At 33.6% G+C, this 27,451-nt stretch overlaps 1 protein-coding gene across 3 annotated transcripts in view; it reads right to left on the bottom strand.

Moving 5' to 3' along the window:
• Nucleotides 1-27,451, bottom strand: part of LOC125054530 (slit homolog 1 protein) — a 97,125-nt gene that overhangs the window by 20,914 nt on the left and 48,760 nt on the right. Inside the window, exons 1-3 of one of the 3 annotated variants that reach the window (XM_047656493.1) lie at nt 22,905-22,989; nt 6,799-6,894; nt 1,091-1,271 (exon numbers count right to left, since the gene is read on the bottom strand). In XM_047656493.1, coding sequence (XP_047512449.1) covers nt 1,091-1,264 — 174 coding nt within the window. In that variant the 5' untranslated portion in view covers nt 1,265-1,271; nt 6,799-6,894; nt 22,905-22,989. Of the gene's footprint in view, nt 1-1,090; nt 1,272-6,798; nt 6,895-9,129; nt 9,254-22,904; nt 22,990-27,451 lie in introns of those variants that run through there. The other 2 variants (XM_047656491.1, XM_047656492.1) reach the window with 2 other exon arrangements.

Genomic DNA, 27,451 nt, shown 5'->3' with positions numbered 1-27,451 from the left:
TCAAGACAACATCTACAATTACGCACTAGCAGGGGTGCGTGGGTTGAGGCGGTGCCAGCGATACGTCGAACCGTCTTGACAAAACGTACGTAGTCAAACCCCACCGGTATTCAAAGCCGCGCCGAGGTTACTTTGGTTACTGCACGGGTGTTCTCAAACGAACATCTAAACGTCTAATCCCGTGCAGGCCCGAGTCTCTGAGGCGACGTCGGGATTGGCTACAATAGTAGTACGTACGAAGTCAAACCCCACCGGTATTCAAAGCCGCGCCGAGGTTACTTTGGTTACTGCACGGGTGTTCTCAAACGAACAACTAAACGTCTAATCCCGTGCAGGCCCGAGTCTCTGAGGCGACGTCGGGATTGGCTAGAACAGTAGTACGTACGAAGTCAAACCCCACCGGTATTCAAAGCCGCACCGAGGTACTTTGGTTACTGCACGGGTGTTCTCAAACGAACATCTAAACGTATAATCCTGTGCAGGCCTGAGTCTCTGAGGTGTCGTGGGGGTTGGCATCAACAGTAGTGTAAACTCGCATATTTACACAACGTTACAGATGTTACAAATTCCCCTTAATAGGGCATGGGGCACATATTTCTACATACATTAATCCTATATATTTAAAGCCTTTCCTGACTGATGACGTCAGGATGATACTTACCAATACATAAATCGTTTCTGTAATATATAATCTTGTTCTTTTTATTTCTGGTTTTATTATTTTTTGAAATGAAACTTCTTTAGGAGCATGAGGGTAAATTTTTAACGGATGAAACGCAATAATAAAAATATTAGCGTCACGTGCAGCGTTTTTATTATAGAAATTCTAATTTTAAAATTAAAATTTCGTAAAGAGAATTTATGAAATATTAGTATTTTATATTTTATGCAAAATAATTTATTGAAATCTCAAATGACGAATTGTAAATTAAAATGCCACGTGTTTTTTTTTTAATAACGGGCAAACTGGCAGTGGACTTACCTGATGTTATGTGATATGGACCCATCGCCCATCATATCGCCAGGAACTATCCGCAATACCTAAAGCACTAAGTGTCTGAGGTGCTTAAAGACGAAAAGATAAACGAACCTTCTGGATGTGCTGCTGTTCCGTGAACTCGCAGAGGATATCAAGGCCATTCTTCTTGACCGAGCAGGTGCAAGGCGCGATCGCGTTAGGCGCGGGACACTGTTGTGCTCCCTGTGGGTGCGCCGGTCGCGCCAGCAGTACCACGCAGCACCACAAAACCCAGCGAGGCAGCATTCTGATCCTATAAAAGACTGTATTTAATATTCGATCTATCCATCGAATATTTTATATATATTATCTATCATATGATGTCAATCTCATCATGTCAAAATGTCAGTCTCATCTGCAAATACACTTGTCCAATTAATCAGGTCAGTGACTAACTTGAAGCGTCTAATATATAATAACCTTGCCTAACACAAAAAAGATCCTAAACTTTTGCCCTATTTATTACAATAAAATATTAGAATATCATTTCCCAAAGGAAATAATGCTATAAAGATATAAGTCTGTACCGCAAGAAATTTATTTTAGTATTACTTGGGCATTTCTATTGTTAGTACTTTTTTTTTCTTTTTAAGTCCATTTGCAATCAGCCTCATGGCTTTTATCAGATTTTATAAGAAATAATGACAGTTAGGGAACGCAAATCCAACAATTTTTTTATTTCCTCCGTATTTCCTGTCAGACTGCGGATGGAGGATTTTCCAACCAAAAATCCAGTTAGAAAATAGGTTTTGCTAGTTCTCTAAACTAGCTCTCAGTGGTCGTTCGTTAGTTCTGTGATTTCACGTTGAAGTTGACGTATGATACAAATATTCCGAATTTAACTGTGTACGAAATTATTCTTTTACACTTCAATACACACACGTAAATAAAACATATACGTAATTAAAAGCTATTATAATTGTTATTTAAACGTCCCTGATACAGTCATAGGCCTCAAATTTATAAAAAAAATCAGTGGCGCTCAGTGGCGTAGCTACCCAGGGGCTAGGCGGGGCAGTGCCCCGGGGCCCTCAAGCTCAGGGGGCCCTCGAAACCTTACCAGAAATCTCGATCGTTCTGAACTTTTGGAAATTTCTCCCATTTTCAAAATAAATATGACAGGTTGCAACCCCACTTTAATCAAGACATTAATTTGAGAGAAATTCAAAAGTTATGCCTAGGGAATTCCCCTAAATTCTTTCTGTAGGTTGGCAGTGTTGTCAATTTGACGGATAGTGATATGTGCATTTTATTATTCATCGATGTGCGTTTTATTGTGAATTCGAGTTAAGATTTTTTTTTGAAAACGGTTAAAAAACTCATGCTATATCAGGAGTAAGTAAGCTAATGTCAATAAACTTTTTTGTACTGGTCAATATAGTGGTTCAATTTTATTTGATTTTACCACTCATATTGATGTTCGTTAAAGTCAATAAATCGTGTCAAATCTAAAGATTTCGCCTACATTGTATAACGCGAATTAGATAGCAATTGAAAACAAAACCGCATTAAGCCTGGATTTAAACGAAGTCATTGATACTTTTGCGAAAACTAAAGCTAGGAAAAAATATAATTGTTATTTAGTCAGTTGGTAGGCCCGACCTTTATATAATAAAACCTTGAATCTTCTCTATTTCATTTATTTCGCCAAACCTACATCAAGTATTAATTGTAATTTACGAGTATGTTGTTACTGTTTAATATTTTTATTACCTGCCCTGCACAAAAAAGAGCTTAAGTAGCTTAGCATTTTTAAAGTATTTGTATATTTCATATTTTATTTGATAAAACCTAATCAGTTTACATAGCAGTGGGGCCCCATTTTTTAATTTGCCCCAGGGCCCTTGGTCACCTAGCTACGCCACTGGTGGCGCTACAACCTCTTTAGGGTCTTGGCCTCAGATTTCTGAATATGTATAATGATCATTTTTTAAATCTAGGCAAGTAGGTGATCAGCCTCAATGCCTGACACACGCCGTCGACTTTTTGGGTCTAAGAGATGTCGGTTTTCTCACGATGTTTTCCTTCACTTTTCGAGCAAATGTTAAATGCGCACATAGAAAGAAAGTCCATTGGTGCACAGTCGGGGATCGAACCTACGACCTCAGGTATGAGAGTCGCACGCTGAATCCACTAGGCCAACACTGCTCCTAGGCCACAAATTTACAAACACTATTCACATTCTCTTACATAATTTATTTGTTACCGACTTCAATTACATTTTCAACCTCATTTATAAAATAATCAAACACATCTGATCAAAAACCTCCGCTATCTCATCTGTCTATAGGTTCCGATGTTGTTTATATTTTAAGATTTGTTTAATCCCCTCTCAACGCTGAGATCGGTTTATCAGCAGATATCTACGATAACAAGAAATGACAATGTTTACGAAGGTACTTAATTTTTCGATCCTCTTTGTTTATCAGTGCAAACATTTTTTAATACTGTTATTTTTATAGAACAGGGGGCAAACGGGCTCATCTGATGTTAATGATACCGCCGCCCATGGATACTCTTAATGCCAGAGGGCTCGCGAGTGCATTGCCGGCCTTTTAAGAATTGATACGCTCTTTTGAAGGACTCTAAGTCGAATTGGTTCGGAAATACTTCAGTGGGCTGGTTCCATATAGTGGTAGTGCGCGGAAAAAACTGCCTTAAAAACACTCAGTTGTGTAAAAATCGTTGACAGGTGTTTAGTGGTAAGGGCGCATGTCCTTCCCAATGTATCATGTCGCAAGCCCATGCGTCTTGGACTAGATATGCTGTTATATATACCTAATATATATTTTCGAAGAACTTAGAATATCAGCACCACTGATATAGACTTTTAAAAAAGATTATTAGCGATTATGCGCTTTGAAGGCAATTGCTTGCAAAGACAAGTGCTTTGCTCTACTAATTAAATTTCCAAGTTGGTAAAATTGTAAAACAAAAGACGCAAGAGAAACGATGCGGTCGACTGTGATTGGTCAAGCGAACATAATATGACGTATCATGTCTCGTGTCAATGCGTTTTGGGCTAGAGATGCTGTGGTTGGTAAATACAATGTGGTCTGCCAAAATTGCACTTTCCGTACAATTGTGTAGACAACGAAAGATCAGAATCTTTCGTTGTACATTGTCACCACATTAACGATTTTCATACAATGAAGTAAAATAATCTTGCTTAAATTAACTTTATTTAATATCATTGAAAAGTAATTTAATATAAGCATAAATCTAATTGAAATATATCCAAAATATTGAACGAAAAAACCTACGCATAAATTATTTTAGCGGAAATTGAATTGCGTTGAGAGACACGCGGAAACGTGCTCTAAATTTCAATATTTTTTTATTACATTATCATATTGAGAGCACTGATTTATATGAAATATTATTTTTACATTTATACTAACAAATTAAACTATTCAAATTATTCCCTTTGCGAAAAATCTAATTTGCCTGGTTTTGATAAACTCCGAACATTTTGAAAAATCGACGACCCGTTTCTACGACTCATTTATTGATTATATAAGCCCTTATATATTAAATTTTAGAAATAAGTTCCATAGGTTACTTCCAAAAGCATATGTCATCCACACTACAATAATGGGCAGATATTAAAAGAAATGAAAAATAATAATAATTCTTTATGTTGTGTTTTTTTTTTTTTTATGGCTCTGGCACGATTTGTGCATTAGCCAGCGTCAAGTATAGGATTTTTTTATAATTCGTGCTTGTCTTTAGAAATTCGACCGAGTCATCCATGTACGGTTTAGGCACTCGCCCGGTACCGCACAACCCTCCCAAAGGCCGAGAACAAATTTAAATTAAATTAAAACTTGCCCTCGAACCGGGAATCGAACCCGGTACCCCTCACCTAGCTGCCACTTAATAAGACCGCTAGGCTATGAGGCCCCTATGTTGTGTTTAATATTCAAAAGCATACAGACGCATTCTGTTTTAAATTTAGAACATAACAATACGAAGTCAAAACAACTGAACAAACTAATTGGACCCAATAGTTCACCCTTGAATATTATAAGGATATGAATAGCTAACTGTTACCCGTATTCAAAATAGGATCTAACCATTCTCAAAGGAATACAAAGCCATACGACATAAGTTTCGTTGAATGTATTCAAACGCAACTTTGACCCTAAATTTGCATAATACTAGTCTTATACCCTGCAAAAAGCTATACATCGAGGGATTTACGTCAGAACCGTTTTATTAGAGTAATAGAGCGTCATGTTTATTGCACACAATAATGAATAAAATGCTATCAAAAACGTCTTTGTTGTTGATATAAATGAGAATTTATTATTAAATGAGCTTTCTAAAAGTCCAGCAACACAGGCGAAAGCTTTCTGGTAAAGCGCGGTCCATGGGCGGTGGTGTCATTTAACACCTGGTGAGCTTTTTTGTGTGCCATCAAAAATTTAAAGACAAAAAGATTTTTCTGTAATATTTAAAGAAGAAATCCCGAGTGGGTAATGAAATAAGTATTGAATTGATTAATTCAATACAATGGTTGTGTTATATTTGTATATAATTTTACTTTAGTATATCTTGAATAAACAAAATTTCTTAAAAAATTAAATAACTAACTAACTACATGATAATAAAATAAGAAAAATCCATTAACAAATCAGTAAAAAATTTGCTTGGGGTGCAAAATTTAAATAATTAGAGATATATAATGAGACTATGTGCCGTATCATATCGTATATGTATTTAATAACTAAAGTAATGTATGTAAGAAAATATGTCTTATTAAAAATCAACCACATTAATTCATGAATGGGCAAGTTTATACTTACATTTAACCGGTACAAACCGAAGTCAAAGCAATATTGCGTAACCGACAATTAAAATACTTGTGTAGGGGCGATTGCAAATCGGTTTCCACTTGGTTAAATGGATTTTCCTGATAGAGTTTTCGAGAATCTGGTATTTCTAACAAAATGTATACTGGAACGTTATGACGACTCAATTGGTCTAGTGGTTAGTACCCCTGACTGCGAATCCATGGGTCCCGGGTTCGATCCCCGGCTGAGGCGAACATCGATGTGATGAGCATTTGGTGTTGTTCTTAGGTCTTGGGTGTTTAAATATGTATTTATAATATGTATATCTATCTATAATATGTATGTATATCCGTTGCCTAGTACCCATAACACAAGCTTCACCAGCTTAGCATGGGACTAGGTCAATTGGTGTGAATTGTCTTTAAAAAAAAAAAGTGAATTGCATACAGTTTAATTTCTGTGTTATATCTTCGGGGGAAACAATTATAAGTTTCAGTTGACCGACGCAGAAGGCTGGTCGTCTAGTTTCTTCTTAAGACAAATGAGATTGGACTTTGCCCCGTGTCTTATTCTAAGTTCAAAATTGTATCACTTAGGTATTTAAGGATTTTATTATAATACAAATGATCCACGCTCCAGATCTTTTAACTATATAATCCACTTTATAAGTGTCTACGTAAATTAGCCACCCTCGCATTCCATAACTGTACCTAAAAGCGTGGTACGTAACGATACCAGTAAATTATACTACGAAAGTAATGGTTCTTTAGGGCTGTCAACACAAAAACAATTTATTTACTGTAAGATTTTACTATTGAGATTTCAGTATGCTGATAGCAATTGATACTTATCTTTACAACCATTAAACTAACGGACCGATTTTTAATTTGTCCCAAATCACTTAAATTTGACTCACATATAGCCTTGATATGATAATAAGAGCTACAACCCTACTTAGAACACTAGCACGATTTGCGTACGTACGTCGTTGTGTGCGTGTCAGGTCGGCGAGCGCGTTCGTGAGGGGTGCGCCACAGTCATGGGGCACTAGGTCATGTTAGACGAGATTCACCTTCCGCCCTGAAACAAATAATTAATATTGTGAAAAAAATTTGGAAGGCTTTTCTAAGCTCTCTGCTACAAAGACATGAAGACCAACACCGACACACCAGAGAGAAGATACTGTACTGAAGTGCTCAGTTTTAACATCGTCTGCAGCTAAGTCTAAATCTTATTAAATGTCAAATATTTATCGTATGAAAACAATTTGCAATCAATAAACGAAGAACAGACAAATCAGATACGCAAGTTGCAAAAAAAATTACAAAATATAAATAAACTATATTTCTCATAATGATGAATGATAATGTAAATTGCTAATTGTTAACACGACACAGCCCGCCTTTTTTAACGTCAGAAGTAAGTCTTGTCATTATTGACATGACGGTAAACATAATTCAATATGGCGTCGAACAGACATAGAGAATGGAAGGTCGATGAATTATTTGAATTAGATTTTTTGTTTCTGGTAATTTTGAATACATTAGTGGGTATAAATCACGGTTTTTATTCATTTGTTTTTGTAATGTTGTAGGCATATATTTTCAATTATTATATTCATGAAAATAAATCGGTATCAAATTTCCCGCGTCTGGCTTCGCCCACGACTCAATTATAGTATGACATAATTGCCAAAATATGATATCTTGTATAAATAGGTTTTTAAATTGATTACCAAATTTTTCTTACGTCATAATATTAATTCTTTATTTTTTTATTTTTAGATAGTAGTATTAGTATTATAGAAGTATTATTATTATCTAGAATTAAACTCTGTGGAAGGAAGTCACAAGGCACGTTCCATAGACAAAATCAGGAATTTTTAAACGTCCGCACAACGAAAATGATTCATGTAGAAAAACTCTAAATATTATGTAGGTTACTAGGGGTGAAATATAATTGCGATTGCGAATTAAACCTGGCATTTCAGCCTTGGTAAAAAATAATATTGTACCAATTTTAATCAAGAACAAAGTATATAGCCGAGCTTCGAATCGGCACTCAATATACGCTCGCCATTTTAGTATAATCTGATTTTCTCGGTAAATGATTTTACGATAGCAATGAAAAGCATATGGGGATTCAGATAGGTTAATTTCCCATTTGGGGGAAATTCAAGTGACATGTTCGGAGAAACTGAGAGCTGAAAGCCTTTTATTATGCCTCGCATCAACGACTCTGCATTAAATAAGCCAATATTTGAGCAATTTTCTCTTAAGATTAAACATAAGAGGTTTGAAACCGATAGATTTACGTCTTCTTACATTAAGATAGCGTTTTATAGTCTGTATTTCATCCACAGCCCACTGGTACCAGCAATCAAACTGGAGTGTTTGATTTGCTGTGAAACAATAATTGTTGGTTTAAGTTAGGAGACAGACTTGCCTTAAAGTAGCAATGACACTTAAGTGCTATTCTGTGCAGAAATGTGTCTATTCTGTACTCTATTTGAGGTAATCAAACTTTTTTATAATATTATAACAGCCTTGGAGCTGAGAAAGGTACCGCATGAATTGATCGGAAAAAATGGCCGACTGACGACAACCGGAATCGAGAGCCTACCAAATGGCAAACATCTATAAGAAATAGTAAAGTAAAATAGGACATTCAGTAAAATAAAAAATGCTTTTTTCTTTTAAATATAATTACTGATTACTATTACTAACGATTAATTTAACATGTAGTATGGCTGACGCACAAGCCGTGCAGGCCAAGAAATGGGAAAGAAGAAGGATCTTATGGACTGCAACGGTAACCAAACGGCTCTCACGTCAGTTCGCCTACGCTATCTTAGATATCACAAGAGTAGGCGCGGCGCGTGTTACCTAACTTACACGCGCATTATTTTAAATGGTGAAGTGATATGATATATTACTTCCAAATAGAGACCAAAATTCCAATTACAAACAAACACAGCTGGTCTTTGTTCTTGCTATCACAATATGTTCGTTCATGGAAGTGGTACTAAAAGTAAACTTTGCGTTCCATTTATAGGAGAAGAAAGATCTGGCTTCGACATTGATAGTTCCAAGCAATGCTATCTTATGGATGTCTAGGAATACCAAATTCCATCCATATCACCTTGATTTCGACGTTACGAAGCTAATCCATACTACTGCATTTAATTACTTATTCGAAGGTTATTTTATTAATCCATTATTAATTTTTGGCCTTCAAACTACCCGGACACGTGACGGAATGGGCGAGGACACACATTGGACAGTTCTTAAAATTACATCAAAAATATAAACTTACTTAAGTAGAACACAATCCAATTATCACTTAGGCACTGAACTTGGCCATCACATTTAAAATGCGATCAGAATAATATGTCCACTCCTACGCAGATGACGAGATACTGCGGCCCCTCCATAATCAATTGATGGTTCATCTCCGTTTGGTTTGTATTGTGCGAACGTGTGATCATATAATGTACTCATATCATAGAGTCGCTGAACTCACTGTATCACATATGTCGCTTATATAATTTAGGATTTTTTTTTGATCACGGGATAGATTTTTTGGGTATATAAATAAAAATTAATCGCAAAATATTTTGCTAAGTGAACTCGAAGTCGACTGGTCCAATTCGAGTATTTTTGAGGAAACAATTGAACAATATAGTTTTATTTAGTTGTTCGGTTTTTATTTTGGTAGAGCGAACAGTCTCTATGGGGTAGCATAGCAAAATGTTCCATATGTTGGTATGTAGCTACTAAAAAGGTAGGCTAAGTAAAAATTTATTTTTAGGTGATATAAAGTTGGTTTTTAATTATTTTTAAAGAATTCTAGTCACTCATTTTTGGTAATTTTATTGCTATGTTTTGATTATTTTTTCTTTCCAATTTTTTAATTATTGTTTTTCCAAGGTCGCCGCACGTAAATGACATTTTGTAAAAAAATACCTACTGTGCGTTGTCGTAAACTTATCCCGGGTTCGATTTGTAGGTTTAAAAAAAGCTCAGACAAGGCGGATAAAAGTCACTATAGGTGCACAGCACCAGCGGCTTCTTCTTTCTTCTCTTATCTATAATAATAAATTCAATACGAAATCAGAACTGCCCTGGGATTTGACCTCGCAGCAAAGCTTATACCCATTTTGTTATGTTGAAAACAAATTGATAAATTTGATAACTTTTACGAAAAATTTAAATGACGAGAATTATATAAGGATAACGGCAGTTGGGAAAACCGCTATACAAGTTTTCCTTCCTCACAGATTGGACTTTTAACATTTTCTTTTTTATTAACTTCATATGGCTAATCGTAATTTTATTCTACATTATTGCACAAATATTCGATCACGAATACCGTCATTATAATATAAAAACACAAGACCCGTGTAAAAACAAAGGCAAATAAATGAAAACCCTTAAGCATTTCATGTTTCCTCATACAAATGTACCAACAACAATTCTATTTGATTCCCCGTCGAGATAAACATTGCATATAAAATTCATACCCATCCCAGTTGTACCTCGACGCTCGTACAAAAACTATTTAAACGATTTCGTGTGAAGTGAAAATGATTTTCTTGTTTACTTTTTAAATTTAGAACGTTTAAAAGGATGGACTCAATTGTTTCAATTCAAACGTAGAACGGAGGCAAAATGTATGGCGTTTTTATTATCTACTAGATAATTGTAACAATAATATCTAGTCTTCTAATATATAAAATTCTCATGTCACAATGTTCGTTCCGATACACCTCCGAAACGGCTCGACCGATTCTTATGAAATTTTTTTATGCATTTTCAATAAGTCTCTGTAGTGTCTCCCTGCATCTTCTACCGCATTTACAAAGGATAGTGTTCAGAGAAGTTGTTCGGACTAAAACCTGCAGCTGAGTTTCATTATCGGACGGAATCCGTATCACCTCGACGGAAGGAACCGACTAAAATATTTTCGAACCAATTCAACTTAGGGATCTTCTAGAAAAGAGTATACCAATTCTTGAAAGGTTGGCAACGCACTTGCGAGCCTTCTGGCAGTGCGAGTGTCCATGTTTGGCGGTATCACCTTACCTGCTGCCCGTTTGCCTCCTATTACATAAAAATATATATTTCGGGGCAAACATATATTTCTCTATTCTGTCGCATGCATTCGGAACATACAACTCGTCGTGTATCCAATAAGCCACGAAGGGTTAAATTGGGGTGTTAATGTGCGATATAAAATATATTATATTGTATATTATATAAAACCGAACAAAGATAACGAACTAATAAATTACATATGAAACCTACTTTGTTATATAATAAAGCCCATTGAATGCATACAACTCAAGTAGCTTAGCAAAGCTGCAAAGTTGTATTGGATAATTTTAGCGGTGAGAGTGTATCGATCGTTGTACGTGAGACTCGGTCACGATCCCCGAGTTACCGAATGTCTATCTCTACCTGCCCTTCTGCCCTCAATCGATGGTAGAATTAACACTGTAATATTGTTTCCTTAAATAAATAAATAAACCCTTATTTAGATCGATTAATTATAAGAATCCGCACAATCAGACATATAAAATAGGCATGCAAATATCATATTCATTTTCATAATTTATTTATTTCCCATTTGTACAGTCACTTAATTCTAATACAAAAGAAATAAACTAAGAACATAATATAATAAACAAAACAAGAAAACAAAACCTAAACGTTTTTATAACTAATTATAAATAATGCAATTCTTGTGAATTCAGCCAGCAAGCAACTAAATATATCCGTCTCACATGCAATAATATTCAGGAGTATAATGTCATATAATAAGAACATTAACATACTGTCATAATAATAAGTTAAGCTATTTATAATTGTTGTCAAACTTATGGTCTAAATACTCGCCCACTCCATAAAGGTAGTGATATATAACTTCTAGAAACAATTTCTTGAATACATCTTGGTGTGGCATGCAGGCCACACCAAGGCACTTACAGCCGTGTTGGATCTCTGGGCAATACAGGCAAGTTTCTTTAAATGTTTTGAACAATTTTGGATACTTTTTTACAGTCATATCTTCAAGGATATATAAACTTGATACTGTCAAAATACCGAGTTCGTAAAAAAATATCCTAAAGTATCCCATGCGATGAAGTCCTGACGTAAAACACTAAATAAATATTTGTATGTAGGTATAATGTACAGGTTTTCATTTGGTATTTAATCCCATAAAACATAACAACAATGATGCCAGAAAGCTCGCAAGTTTATGATAGCAGTGTGTCTATTGAGGGCGGTATCACTTAACATCAAGCCTCTTGCCAATTTGTCCCATGTTCTCTAAAAAGTTCAGTATTCATTAATGCGTCGTTTCCACTATAATAATCCAGATATATATGGGTTCTAATTACTGCGTTCATTTTGGATGAATTCAGTGTCGAGATTTAGTTTGTCTAATTTTAGATTCAAGCATATTTGGAAATCAGTATACTTCCTTTCTGTTATACTTTTCGTTCTGGATAGATTTTGGTAAAAATAGCCAAGTGAAATAAACCTATAAGTTCAAAGTTGAAGTACTCCATCCATAAGTAAATATTGTGAAGCTTGGTACCGATGTACAATAAATGTGTTATTACTGGTAACATACTCAAAAGTCAAAGACAAAAATCATATAGGTAACACAATGTACACATGTGACCGTCAAAAAAGAAATATACATTAAATGCTTCTAATTTTATATTTACTGCCAGTTCTCAAATCAACGGCGTAGAACGGAAGAGAAGAACTGGCAATAAATGTAATGTGTGTGTAATAGTATGTACTACAACTTGGATTCAACATTGCAAGAGTAATATGAAAATATAATTTCAAGATACAATTTTCTTGGGCTTTGTGACAGCGTTTTAAAGATAATCTCATAACATATTACCTTTTACTTGTGTAAAGGCAAAATGTAATAACATCGCGGCGTCTCGAGAATCTCGGTTAACTCGAAGTTACATTTGAAGTGTCTTTCAAAGAATTGTTCTAATGGTGACAGCTGCTCAGAAACTAAGTTTAAAAAGTAACAATAAATTCGAGAATAAAGGAAACCGAAGAAATAAGTTAAATTTATTATTTGTATTAATTTTCGACATTTAATATTTTAATGACAATTAAATTCCTAACATATCTTCCTTTTTCCCTCCCTCTAAGCCTCGGAAATCTAAAGTTTAAACCCACACCGTGTCACGGTGTTTCTAATTAAACTCCTCCGAATTGGCTCGACCGATTTTCGTGAAATTTTGTGTGCATATTGGTTAGGTCTGCGAATCAGACAACATCTATTTTTCATCCCCCTAAATATTAAGGGTGGGCCACCCCTAAATTTTACTTTTTTATTTTTTTATGATCATGCAAAAATACATACAATCCTTAACTTCACCCCTCTACGATCAAACCCTATTTTTTATTTTATTAGATAGATATTTTTATTTAACTAAGAAATGGTTCCTAGAAATAATATGCATAACAACGTTTGCCGGGTCAGCTCGTGATATATAAAAATGGTTCTTGGATTTAAATGTTCGCATCTGTATGTATTTCTGTATGGTGAGTAGATCATCAGTCATCTGTGCCTGATGTCATCGATTTTTGACTTGGACAGTGGGATGAGAATATAAAAAGACAGAAGAAACGAAAGCATGTGTTTAAACTTATTTTTGATAGTTATTATTATTTATATTACTTTCACATACATGTTCTGCCAATATTTAATAAAAGTCTGGAATGAATAACTATTATACTGTAATAAAAATTAATTACATTTCAATCCTGTCAGATTCACTTTAACGGAAATGTTTTTCCAATTCGCAGCGCGATTTATGAACTTAACTGTAATAAAGTTTTCAGTATTTTTAAAATAACATAATTTCGGACACAAAATTCATAGAACAGTTTTATATGAGTTATTAAGAGTTACTATATATTATGTTATATTAGAACTAATAGGTATTTCTATATATATTAATTATGGCAAACCTATTACCTATTATAACCAAATATATTGCGTGTTGTTCCCACTAGAATGTGCGTGCTCCTACTTCACCATGCCTCCTGCTGATAGAGGACAAATCTTTGTTTTTTAATTTATTTTATTATGTTGTATGTATTATTTATTATTAATTAACTATTAATTACTTAAGATGTCACGTGGAACATGGTATAATGGTTGCAGCTCCTTACAAACATTGTGTAAAACAAACAACTTGGTGATTAAAAAGATTAGCGGAGAGTTTATTACCAGTCCTTCTCTTCCATTCTACGCCCTTGATTTAAGAACTGGCAGTAAATGTAAAATTAGAAGCATTTAATATAATTTATTTATTTTTTGACGTTCATAAGTGTACATTCTGTTACCTATATGAATAAATGATTTTGATTTGTTTTATTTATATATACCTAGGTCTAGGTTAGTTTACCCTATGAACGATTCCCATTATTATGTGACCAAAGACTTTTCCGCTCGATCGCGTAGTAATCAAGCAAGAAAGCATTCCCGATATACTACAGCGCCATTAAAGACACAGGATTCTTTTAAAAATCCCAGTAACTTTTCAGCTTATAATTTTTTTATATTATTTATTGAAGAAGATTTACAGCTACTAACTTACTTACTAAATACAATGTTCTTTTACGCCATTAAATAAATATTTACAAATAGTTATTAATAATATTAATTGGATTGGTAACAATAAAATGATGTTATTCAACTATATAAATAAACATCAAAGAAAGTAATAAACTAAGTAAAAATTGGTTAAGTAACACTTAACAGTTTAGTATAACTTATACACTTATAAAAACTTATGGTTCATCATTCATTCCATTGAGAAGCTCAGATGTCATAGCTCTCCTTGCCGACACCACACTTGAGGCGAATAGGTCAATATCACAAGTTAGACTATTAAACTTACTCGCCGCCCTAACAATAAAGCTGTTCCTTCTGTAATTTGTGTTAACTTTAGGTGTGTACAATAGGTGCATATTTTTTAGCGTCCTATTTTACATACGGAGACACACCTTACTTAGTAGCTCAGGACAATGGTTCTAGTGTGATCATTATTTTAATGTCATAGTTTCTATACAGTCGTGAGTATTAACATAGTCATAGAATTGTATAAGCAGTATGCTAAGTAGGCATTCTTAGTCCGCATAGGTTGAAGCAACGATTTTACCAATGGCTGTAAAACTTGTGTAGCATAGAAGTTATTTTAATGGCTGTTATGTATATTACATGCATACACATTCGTACAATACACGTACTTATTTAATATCATATAAGTTACGGAAGCGCTGGGTCCACAAGTAATTTGTATTTACTTAAAAGGGGCATTTTTATTTGTGTTACAGGGTCATTTTAAGAATTGGTGCGCTCTTTTTCTGAAGGACCCTAAGTCGAATTGGTTTGGTAATACATAATTGTACATAATTTTATTTACGATATATGAATTAAACAATTTTGAATTATGATACTCAAAATCAAAACGACGATTATAATATTTTAAAATAGTGTAGTCCTCGTAATAGCGTATTTTTAGTCAAACATTCGAAGCTTTCTCCCTTGAAATTAATTATGTTATTTACAAGTCTACGTCAAATTTTCCTTTTGTAAAGAAATTTTTAAATACGCTTCATCTTTCCCTTTTACTAAAAAGGTTTCACTTAGTCGGCTGTTCCTTAATCGTGTTATGAATCCTTAAAAACAAGAAAAACTAAAGCTTTTAAAAATGTAGTATGACGTTCTTTTTTTGTATGTATCTTTAGCTGTTTATTTTTCCATTTATTTCTTCATTTACATGAAACATTTACAATCCTTAATTTTTAGAGAATATAGAGGGAGTCCGATACATCAAGTTCACAGATAACAATTTTAAATTAGTGATTAATATAAGAAGTTGCTGTTTACAGTATGTATATGTATACGATATGATGTTTTTCCACAACTGAGCGTTTTCTAAGGCAGTTATTGCTACGCACCACCACTATGGGGAACCAGCTGCCCACAGAAGTATTTCCGAACCAATTCGACTTAGGGTCCTTCAAAAAAAGAGCGTACCAATTCTTGAAAGGCCGGCAACGCACTTGCGAGCCTTCTGGCATTATGAGTGGCCATGGGCGGCGGTATCACTTAACATCAGGTGAGCCTCCTGCCCGTTTGCCTCCTATTACATAAAGAAAAAAGAAAATGCGATTTTTACGTTTACATATATTTAACCGTTAGTCGGAAATTTTATATAAAATTATAGTACTTTTGCAAACAAAGGGTCAGATTCAGACTTAGCGTTGCGTGATTTCCGTATATCTAAAATTGGGTTTTGACATAGTTCGTCACGTTCCTGAATCTTAAAACAATAGATAAGAGAGTGTATATATTTTAACGCATATAAATACGTACTGTTACTGAACATTTCGTCATAATTTTTGCGTATGACCGGCCTTACCAATTAGTGATTATCACTAAAGAAATTCAAAGCCCTCGTTAAACGTAAATTAATCAATAAAGCTTTTTTATAAATTTGACGAATACTTTAATGATCCTTAACCTTGGGATTGATTTGCTCCAGTTCAAACAATTTGTATGACTCACAACTTAGCGATTAAAAAGAGTGGCGGAGAGTTTCTTGCCAGTTCTTTATGCTTGCTCTACGCCCTTGACTTGCGAACGGGTAGTAAATGTAAATTTACAATTAATTTAACTTCCTTTTTGACGTTCATAAGTGTACATGTTTACCTATATGAATAAAGATATTTTGAGTTAGAGTTTATCAATCAATACTCAGTTAACTATACAAGCAAAGTGTAATTAAAACGGGATAACTCAGTTGTCGACTTGTTATAACTAAGCTCATTCTAGTATGAAATCACTTAAGCTGTGCATCCACTTTGCTGCTTTGTTGATAACTATCGGCCATTTGCCAATATGGTCAGCTAATAGTGTTATCATAACACCATTAATATTGATCTTAATCACGTAATGCATAACTGTGTACCGGTTTCAGTATAATTAAGTGACTTCAATCATCTATGCTGGATATTGAAGGTGTCTTCCTCACTGTTTTTCTTCGTTTATTGATCGCGCATAGCAAGTCCATTTGTGAAAATAGTCCGAGTACACGACAGTTTATTTAATGGTTATACTTTTAATAAATAAAAAATAGAAAATTTGTCTTCAGATAGTGAGTCTTCCGTTTATATAATGGGGAATTTGCGCCCTGCCCCGCAGATTCCCCATTTTCCAATGGCTTATTCATTGCTTATGAGACTAATCTCCAGTATTTATTTTTCTGGGAGGTTTTAGGGTTCTCAATAATAAGATCGTTCTTTTATAAAGAACTTTCGTGACTGGGTGGCTTCACTCGCTTCACTACAATTATAAACTTTAGACCTTAGTTATAATTAAAGTTATAAAAAAACCGTATCGATTTATACGACGGCAACACACTTACGCCAGTAAGTGAGTGTCTAAGGGCGGCGGTATCCTGTTGTCTAATAAAGGAAATTTTCCTTTCATCTCTAAAGATACTCCAGTTTTAAAATTAAATAAAGTTACAAATTCAAATTCTTTTAAGTAACACAAATACATGGAATTGTATATTACCTGTAAAAGTAAATTATGTAAAATGTTTAAATAGAACTTCGGTTCTGAAATAAAAAGCTCCGAGTCTCAGATGTACGAGTTGGAATTGCAAATGATACGTAGACACGGAATGTGAACGTTGCATGTGTTATTTTCCGATACAGTTGTTTTATTAAAGCTTTCACAGTTTCAACTTTGAATAAATCCTTATAAATTCGTGTCTAAGCTAATCTGAACAGATCTCCTTTTAAATTTACTCTGTGATTAACATACGAGTATGAGTACCAACAGTACCGCTAATGATATATAGAACTTCTTGACCTAAGCCACTGGTTGCGGCCGGCCAGTCAGTGGTTAGACTGGTGGAGGAGTAATTTAGACCAGATAAACAGCAACACCTTCCAATTTCCACAAGTATCTATAATTCCATCGTATTTTTCAAAGTATTAAGTTGTATACTAAACTTTTGCACTTCTATTTAAATTTTCATAATTTTTAATAGTTTAAGGCGTCGTCTGGAGCTATAAGCGACAAGGCTGTCTTTTTATTTTAAGAATGTTTTTATGCCAAGTTGAAAAAAAAATCCAAAAATTAAAAATTATTTATTCATATACGTAACACTATCTACAAAAGAAATATACATTAAATGCTTCTAATTTTACTTTACTGCCAGTTCTCAAATCAAGCGTAGAACGGAAGAGAAGAACTGGCAATAAACTCTCCACCACTCTTTTGAAGCAAATCTTTCTTAATAAAATAAGAAAATTTTATTATTTTAAGACAATACAATTTTTATGTAAAACTGAACTAATTAAAACATTTAAATTTAGAACAAGAACAATAAAACGCGAGAACTAATTTGTATCGTAAAAATTACGTAAAAAGTCTCGCGAAAACTGAGATCTCTTAAGGGGACCGTTATTAAATTTGATGTAGCGGCTGAAGTTTTAATTAGTGCGATATTTTCACTCAATCCCTGGGAAGTGTTAAATATTCACTTCGCGTACAGCTTCATTTCTCAGTATAAAAATAAAAGTACCGGGAACTCGGGAGACTGCTCTTGACATCAAATTTCAAATAAAAAACGCATTACGATATTAATTGGATTACACAACGGTTTTTCTTTCAAATGTGTATTTTAAAGAGGATATAATGAAGCTATTATGTATTATATATAACGATAAATATACACATTTTGCTTTTGTCTCTCATTTATATAATGTGCTGCTCTTGCTAAAATACTTCAAAAGATGCTATACTGAGATATACAAATATTATTTAAAGAATATTAAAAATAAATAATATAAACAATAGAATATTATATATTATATATATAGCTGTATATAGCTGAATAAAGATATTATATACACATTTGACAATTTTTCAGTCTTAACAAACGAGTTTTTCCTACAATTAATTCCATTGCCAGTGGGTATTATAGACGCAAAACTTAAATATGTTATTGATTTTATTTAAAATGAAATAAACGTGAAAATATCGAACTATGAAACACACATTTATTGTTTTCATATTTACAAATACATAAGTGAGAACTTGCGAATTCCGATTACATTTTAATAACGACAACTTTTCCAAAATGCTTAATAAAAGTAATGTTAAAATTTAAAACGACTTCAACCTGTCAACCCATATCATGACTGCTAATGAAGCATTTAGATGAGATTACCCGCTAATCATCTTGACATAACTTTTAATTTTCCAAGAACTTTGAGCACATACAGCCCTGCCATTCTGAACTCACACAGCGGTTTTCGCATCGGCGGTCGCTCTCAAATCAGTCGTGAAGCAGTCATTTTATGATTTGGCATTCTGAAAAGGTGGGAGCTTGTAGTTTATTGTTTATCAGAATGCCAAATCATAAAATGACTGCTTCACGACTGATTTGAGAGCGACCGCCGATGCGAAAACCGCTGTGTGAGTTCGAAAAGTGAGTTACAGAATCGCAGGGCTGAACGTACGAAATTTAGCACGCGTATTGGAACAAGATCATACTCAGATATTATTACTACATACATCATACATACAGGTCAAACTGATACTGATACTTTTTTTAAGTTAATTAAAATAACAGTAATCAAACAGTAACAAAACAAACACAACATATATTTACGTACGCGCTAAAATCTATTACAAAATAACCGAATTAACATACGCTTATTTATTCAGGTTTTTGAAGGGATTTACTTTTCATTTTAATCCCTGAGGTAATGAATTGTATGAGCAATGCTGTCCGGACTTTGATGAGTTTTGGGTTCGTTAGCGATTTTAAAATGAATTTATATCCGGTTTCCGAGTCGATCGTGAATACGTTAATCAAAATCAGAACTTCGAACTCAAAATTCCTTTATTTTACAATATTTAACTTTGTGATTCAAGTCTTCGATAGCTTGAGTACTCGATTCATATAGCCAATCACTTGGCCCAGTTAAAATGTCTGGTTTATATTATGCAAGTATAAATGCAGAGTATTTGTTGATCCAAGTTTACCACATCACACATAAATACATAATAACTATTAACTATATTATCTACGGTATATGTTACAAACTACTTTACTGTCAACATTAATGTTCCAAAAAAATACACATACATAAAATAAAATAAAAATACCAGCAAAACAACGCATTAGGTATGAGATAGGCACTTAACAATTTTAAAAACCGAATACATATATCCAGTTTAAATTACGTACTTAAGTACTTTTTAATCCGATTTAATCGCAAAGAATTCGAAACAGAGATGCCTGGTCACTAGCGCCATTTGTACCGTCTTAAATTTCATAGCTATGATTTCCAATAAATGTTTCGATTTGAAATGCCAAGGTAAGAATTCTGTGCTGTGTAAGACTTCTGACACAGAGCTTGAACTGGTCTTTGACGCTTATGTTCATATATGTACATATTAACCTCTAATATATGTAACAAACACAAGAAAATGTATGTACAATTGTGTTCATGTATATTGTATAAATTATCCGCTCTAACAAATTTTAATCTTACAAAAAACCAACGAAGCAAAATGCCTGACACGAATTGTGATACACACGACTCACTAATCTCTGCTTCAGTGATTTTAATTCACTTACTCGTTGAACGAACAACACGTCCGACGCTGGTTTAATTAAAAAAAGTCAAACCATTTCACTGCCAACAAAGTTAATTATGCGCCCTACGTCAGAAAACATTACGTCTAATTATCTCCCGTCCTCTACTGAGTGGCAGTATTGTGCTTTGTTATATACGTTAATGAAGGAAAATTTTACAATCTAAGCTATGGTTGCGGGGTAAAGAAACATACACGGTTTTTTCGTGTTAAATGTGCTGTCCATATTATAATAGATTAAATGCAATTTTCTATGAAATTTAACGACCAGCGGTAGCAATGATGTAAGGGCAATGAAAATCTTCATTATAGCTTTATTATTAGCTTTTTGTGCTATATTCAATTATTTCCTTTTATTTATAGGGAATTGGTCAATCTCAAAGAGACGTATCGTGTCGCGTGTGAACGCGTATTGGACTAAAGATTGTTGACAAATCACAATCGAACGAAACTCACAATAGTTTTATATTTTGTTTTACATTTTTTGCTAATTTAAGAAGTAATATATTATTTATTCAAGCAGATAATTATAAATCCATGTGGTTATTATTGCGTTAGTTACAAATAATAAAGACTAGATCAATGGTAGGAAATAAAACACTCCATAATTAATGGACTTGAGGTAGGAAATTAAACACTCCGTTAATTGCTTGATTCACTTTGACTCACATCTTTCACTTCACTGATTTTACATATACTGTATCACTTCAAAGTTTAACGAAATAATGCACGACCATCCTACTTCGAGCGGATGTTTGACGTCAATTCGTACAACAGAATGACTTAAAAGGTATCAGAATATTGTCCTAAATAATTTATTAGTAGGTTAGATTTAAGTTAGCTGAAAAATTATGAAGACTGTATATCTTTCTACTCCTCAATCAATCCTAACAAACTCTAATAACTTTCCAACAAAATTAAATAACATGCAAACATCATATCATGATGTATATCATGTATAATATTCACAATATTCTCATTCAAGTACACACTTTACGAGCTGTAATTATGACAGATACTGGCTGATAATATTGATTTTTATTTTGCGACTGTCAATCTTTTGTCAAATAAACTATCGGATAGCAGAAGTGTTTATTGGCATACAGATTGGACATCGATCTTTAGATATGAATCAATCCAAAATTGGTTATAATCTTAGATTGAGCTTTAACATGAAATATATTGTTTTCATATAAATCATTTCTTCATTGTTATATATTAGAAGTTATGGTCACTTATTTTTTTATTAAGGTTATTTATTTATTTACGCTTTGTTACAAGAAATAAATAGTTAAAATAAAAAATATCACTTTGCCTTTGCAGGCAACCCCTGTGAGGAAAAAATTTAAATAAGGTGAGCGCAAGAAGTGCACAACTACATTAGATATACAATGTTTTAGACATATATATATTGGTACACAACAAATTAAAACATATGTAGGCAATGACTACATATGTTGACTGCAAAAAAGGACAAATGAAATAATATACTTTTTAGTATTAGATGGTTACCATATCATATATACGACGATATTCAAGTCTATGGAACGAACGAACGAAGGAAAACAAACTGGAAAAACTTAGAAGATAGGCCCTTAAGGTTCTAGCTCGACCCAGCCAAAGCTGGGCTGTAGTTTCTATGAATAGTTTAAAATTGGTACATAGTAACATTACATTTATTTATTTATTTTATTCCATATCATTATTCTATCTTTACAGCAATTACTAATTCGATAGAACGACACAATATTTATACCTACACCAATTAACCTAGATAAAAAACATTAAAAAAAATATATTTATATACCTAAATCTTATAACTAATAATATAGGAAGCAACTCTTGTGAACTCAGCCAGTGTACAAACAAATAGGTCTAGTTTAACAGAAATTCTATTTATTAAATGTATTGCTCGCGTGAGTGGTGCTTCGCTAACCAAGTTGGAATGTGCGCGCGGTACATCCAAAAGTTGAGACTTCCGCCTCAGGTTTCTACTTGGTACCCGTAGACTCAGTCTCTCCATTATATCCAGATTATGAACCCGACCCGTAAGTATCTTAAATAAATACCCTGACAAAGCTAGCTCTCTTCTAAGGCGTAGCTGGTCATAACCCACCATACCCAGAACAAACAGGGTCAGGTACATAAGCGGATACAAAGGATACACTCCATACAGTCTCTTGCAGAGGTAACGGGTGAATTTATTTTGTTTTCGCTCTAACATGAGACTGTATTTAGCCTCATATGGAGCCCACACCATTGCGTTGCACTCCAAGTGACTTCTAACTAACGCATTGTAAATATATATAATTACATTTAGAATTAATGTGTTCATAAATGTATACATATTTTGTTACCTGTCAAGCGCAGCGAGCGCATAACTAAAGCAAACGTTGAACAGCCACGTTTAACTATTCCTTTTTGAAGACCGGAGTACGTAATCCACAATCACTACTGACTAAATTCCGCTTCAAACTGAAGAAAATTGAAAGCAAAATTAATAGATATTGAACACGAACTAAAATATCGCGATTATGTTTTGGCTAGACGTTCTATTTTAGCATTTGTATTTGTAAGAAAAAGTTAAATTATGAAGTAGTAATTTATTACACAAGGGAACAAAGTTAAACTTTTTACTGTTGCGTGGAATTTACTAATTTGAGGTCGCTGATTATAGATAGCTCTAGTTTTTTTTGATATAGCTTTCAGACATATTTTAGTCATATTTAAACTTCAAATCAACCGAGCTGTTTCTTTTTTAAGATCTTTTTTAAACGACGACGAGAAATATCTGTAAAAACGATCCTTACTATTTTTAAATATGGTGGTGAATATAAATAGATAATTATCGATGTATATGTCGAAAAGAAGTGTTACAAATTTTCATACACACACAAACATTTTTGGAACGAAGTTCCTTATCGCGCGTTGTGAAAGGGGACTAGACGGAAAAAATTCTTACGAAAAGTTGTCACGACACTTTTTTGCTATTTGCTATTGTAATACACCGGTTCTCGTCCGATCACCGAAGTTAAGCAACGTTGGGCGAGGTCAGTACTTGGATGGGTGACCGCCTGGGAACACCTCGTGATGTTGGCTTTTTTTTTGAAAATCTATCATACTGTTATGATACCAATTAAAATATAAATTAATCGAAAGGAATTTCGTCCCATCCGGGTGTCCCCTGACACCTCTAAAGTTTTTTATGGAATAATCATTTGGCACCCTCCAGAAAATCATAACCTACAGACTTAACCTCATATGTTACAAGTGATAAAAAACCGAAACGATTATAAAAATAATTTGTTAATTTGTAAAGTGTTACAAATTTTCACAACACACATTCACATTTTTATAGAATAATGAGTTGGCAATTTCCTAAAATCCAGAATCAAAAGCAGGATATACAGCTTTAGCTAACATGTTAAAATAATAAATAAATCCGTGGTGCCTTTTTAGGTTTGGGCCTCAGATTTTTATATCTGTAACATAATCCTTTGTCATTCTAATAGAAAAGTATCAGACTACTGTCCCTGACGCACGCCGACAGCTTTATCGGTCTAAAGCATTTTTATTCACTATCTTTTCGTTGTCGTTCCACAACTGAATGTTTCTTAAGGCAGTTTTTGCCGCGCACCATCACTATGTGGCACCAGCTGCCCACTGAAGTATTTCCGAACCAATTCGACTTAGGGTCCTTCAAGAAAAGAGCGTACCAATTCTTAAAAGGCATTCAACGCACTTGCGAGCCGTCTGGCAATGTGTCCATGTGCGTCAGTATCACTTAATATCACGTGAGCCTTCTGCCCGTTTGTCTCCTATTACTTAAAAAATTGAGGGCGTAGGCTCAAGCCACTAGGCACTCTTGGAAAGGTTTTACGTCAGCTTTAAAGTTACATCCAAAACCTTATTGTCCGTACTCTGAAAAATTATGGCGGAAACATAAAATGTACGTAACGACTTTTTGTAGTACCGTAATAAAACACGATACCTCATAAAAAATATGACACGGAAATACGTACGTACCAAAACAAAGCATTTCCTTCGTAAACTTGCTAATGTAAATCTAATGTTGGGACTGTAGTGGGAAGAAAAATTATTCGTATGAAGGAATATATAGTAAAGCTTTGGATTAAAATCATTTTTATGATTGAAGCAATTGCTTTTTTCGCTAGAATCAATCGCTATTCAGTATTTTTTGTACATAACTAAATTAAGATAAAGAAATTTACATACTTCTCATGATACTAAAAAACTACAGGACTGATTTGAAATTGAAATTATTTGAAATTATTTCACCTAAAATCCTACGTACGCAAACTTTTGAAAATATTATTTTTCTGTTTGTAATTATGATAGTGTAGTGTGAACCCAAGGTGTGTCGTTGTGTGTTGTCATTAAAATATTAAATGTCGAAAATTAATACAAATAGTATACATATTTTTAAAATTTATTTCTTAGATAATAAAAACACGTGGCATTTTAATTTACAATTCGACATTTGAGATTTCAATAAGTTATTTTGCATAAATATAAAATACTAATATTTTATAAATTCTCTTTACGAAATCTTCGTGACGTTCCACTCAGATGAAGCTGCGAGCCAATTAAACATAATGTAAATTCTTGTGTTCTCTTTGTTATACTTTGATACTCACATTTAAGGATAGTTTAAACACTAAGCGTAAACTTCGACTAAACAAACTAAAGCGGCCACCACAAAGTTAGACGTGGTCAGTCAACCGTACTTGAAACTAGATAAAGCTGGGGTTTGCACAATGCCTAGTGCATTTTCCCAACCCATTCACCACTTAGCACTTAATACGCTTCCGTGTTTTGGTTAATGAAACCGTATAGTGTATCTAGTATATATATAGGCACAGTGGAATCTCGATAGCTCGAACCTCGTTAAGTCGAAAAAAATTGCCAATCCCTTCCGCTGAACCGATACGCTATATCTCGAATTATTAAGACTTTGTACGAAAACTACTGTATTTATATTGATATCCAAATAATTTTGCGTGTTTGTTGCAGCAGCATCCTCGAGGTCATACGTTCGATCCCCAGATGTGCAAAAATTCCTATGTGCGCATTTAACATTCGCTCGAACAATGAAGGCATCGTGAGAAAACTGGTTTGCCTTAGACATAAGAAGTCGACGGCGTGTGACAGGCACAGGAAGCTGATCACCTCATGATTGACAATTGATCATGAAATAGATACAGAAATCTGAGGCCCAGACCTAAAAAAGGTAAATGCGAACACACTCTATGGGGTCGCACAGCAAAATGTTTCATATGTTGGTAAATAGCTAATAAAAAGGCTAAGTATACATCAAATTAGTGCGAATGTTATCTAAAAATATTATATTTAAAATTTTGAATTATATACATCAATATATAAACATAAATTAAAGAAATAACAAAAAATTACATACCATAACTTATTGTATTGTTAAATTCATATATTAGTCCTACGCTTTTGGGTAAAATCTAACCGTTAAATATATTTCTTTACTGTAGAAAACAAACAATCGCAAATACTGAAGAAAATCGTGGAAAATATCGTAAAGGCACGATAAATGTTGACGTTCCTATAAAATCAACAGGTGCTGCGTTGATATTTTTTAGCTTTGCCCCTAAATATTTTTTGGTAAAAATTGTATTATCGTAGAGCTACAAAGCTGATGCTTCGACATTTTTATTTTTTCGAGAGATGAATGTATATCTACATAAATTCTATTTAAGTAGAAAAAAAGTTGTTTGTAGTTTTATTGCTAGTTAGTCAATACATTATAATAATTTTTTATTAAATAAATAAATATTAAAACCAAACTAAATATTATTATAATTATTTCTATGAAATACTTCTAGCTTCAACTAACAAGGCGAACTCCCAATAACAATAGCAATACCGACGTTTTTGTAATGTGATACAATTTTTTTTTTAATAGTGTGAGGGAATATTTACACAACATAAATATGTCATTTGCATGCCTATTTTTATATGGCTGATTGTGTTTTTTTTATAATCACTCTGTACCTGAATAATAATCTGAATGTACCACTTTCTTTGCAAATAAACTATTTATCTATTAACAGTTCTCTCAATATCTGTAGCGCTAATGTCGCAATACTGAAGTCGTAATCACTATCGCTACCGCTATTGGGAGTTACAGAGAGCAGGCAGAAGAACAGCAGTTCATTATACCGAATTAAGACAGGTTTGGGAAGCCGAAAGAAAGAAGATTTGTTTGTTAAACCAAACCCTTCTTTTTCATTTTCTCAATTTGTATTGCACCAATTCCCATTGTAGTAGTTCAAATGAATACCTGAGCTTAAGCATAGTAGCCAATTTCACCCGTGAGGTTGATTAAGACATGTATTACTTAACGCCCTAGTTAACTCGAATTCGTGGTTTATTTACATTCAGATTTCAACGTTTAATATTCGCATTCAAAGGGTGAAAATGGTGCGAGAAATGTTTTATGAAGAATAAAGTGTTGTATTACAGAAAAGCGAAATTTGCGGTGTTTTGAGGCTTAGGTTGAAAAAGTACTGAAAAATCTACATATTTTACCACTCAAATGTGGTGTAGAAAATTTTATTCGAATCAAACTTCCTATTACAAACTCAAAATAACTTTATTCATATAGGTTACCAAGTACACTTATGAACGCCAACAGAATCAATACAGTATCACACTACGACCTTAAGGACAATTGAGTTTAATTCCTAACATGCCAGGAGGAGATCACTGGAAGCGATAGCTGAAACAAATAGCTTCTATGGTTTGCTTTTAAAAACAACGAAAAATGTTTTGAAATTAAACGAAAAGATCCTAAAAATCACATTCCAATCAAAGACGACTTACATTTGTGTAATTGATACAAGCAATATGCATA

Source organism: Pieris napi, chromosome 12 (genome assembly GCF_905475465.1).
Source record: "Pieris napi chromosome 12, ilPieNapi1.2, whole genome shotgun sequence".
NCBI lineage: Eukaryota > Metazoa > Arthropoda > Insecta > Lepidoptera > Pieridae > Pieris > Pieris napi.
Note: the sequence above shows the minus strand (reverse complement) of the source record. Positions and strands in the feature narration are given on the sequence as shown.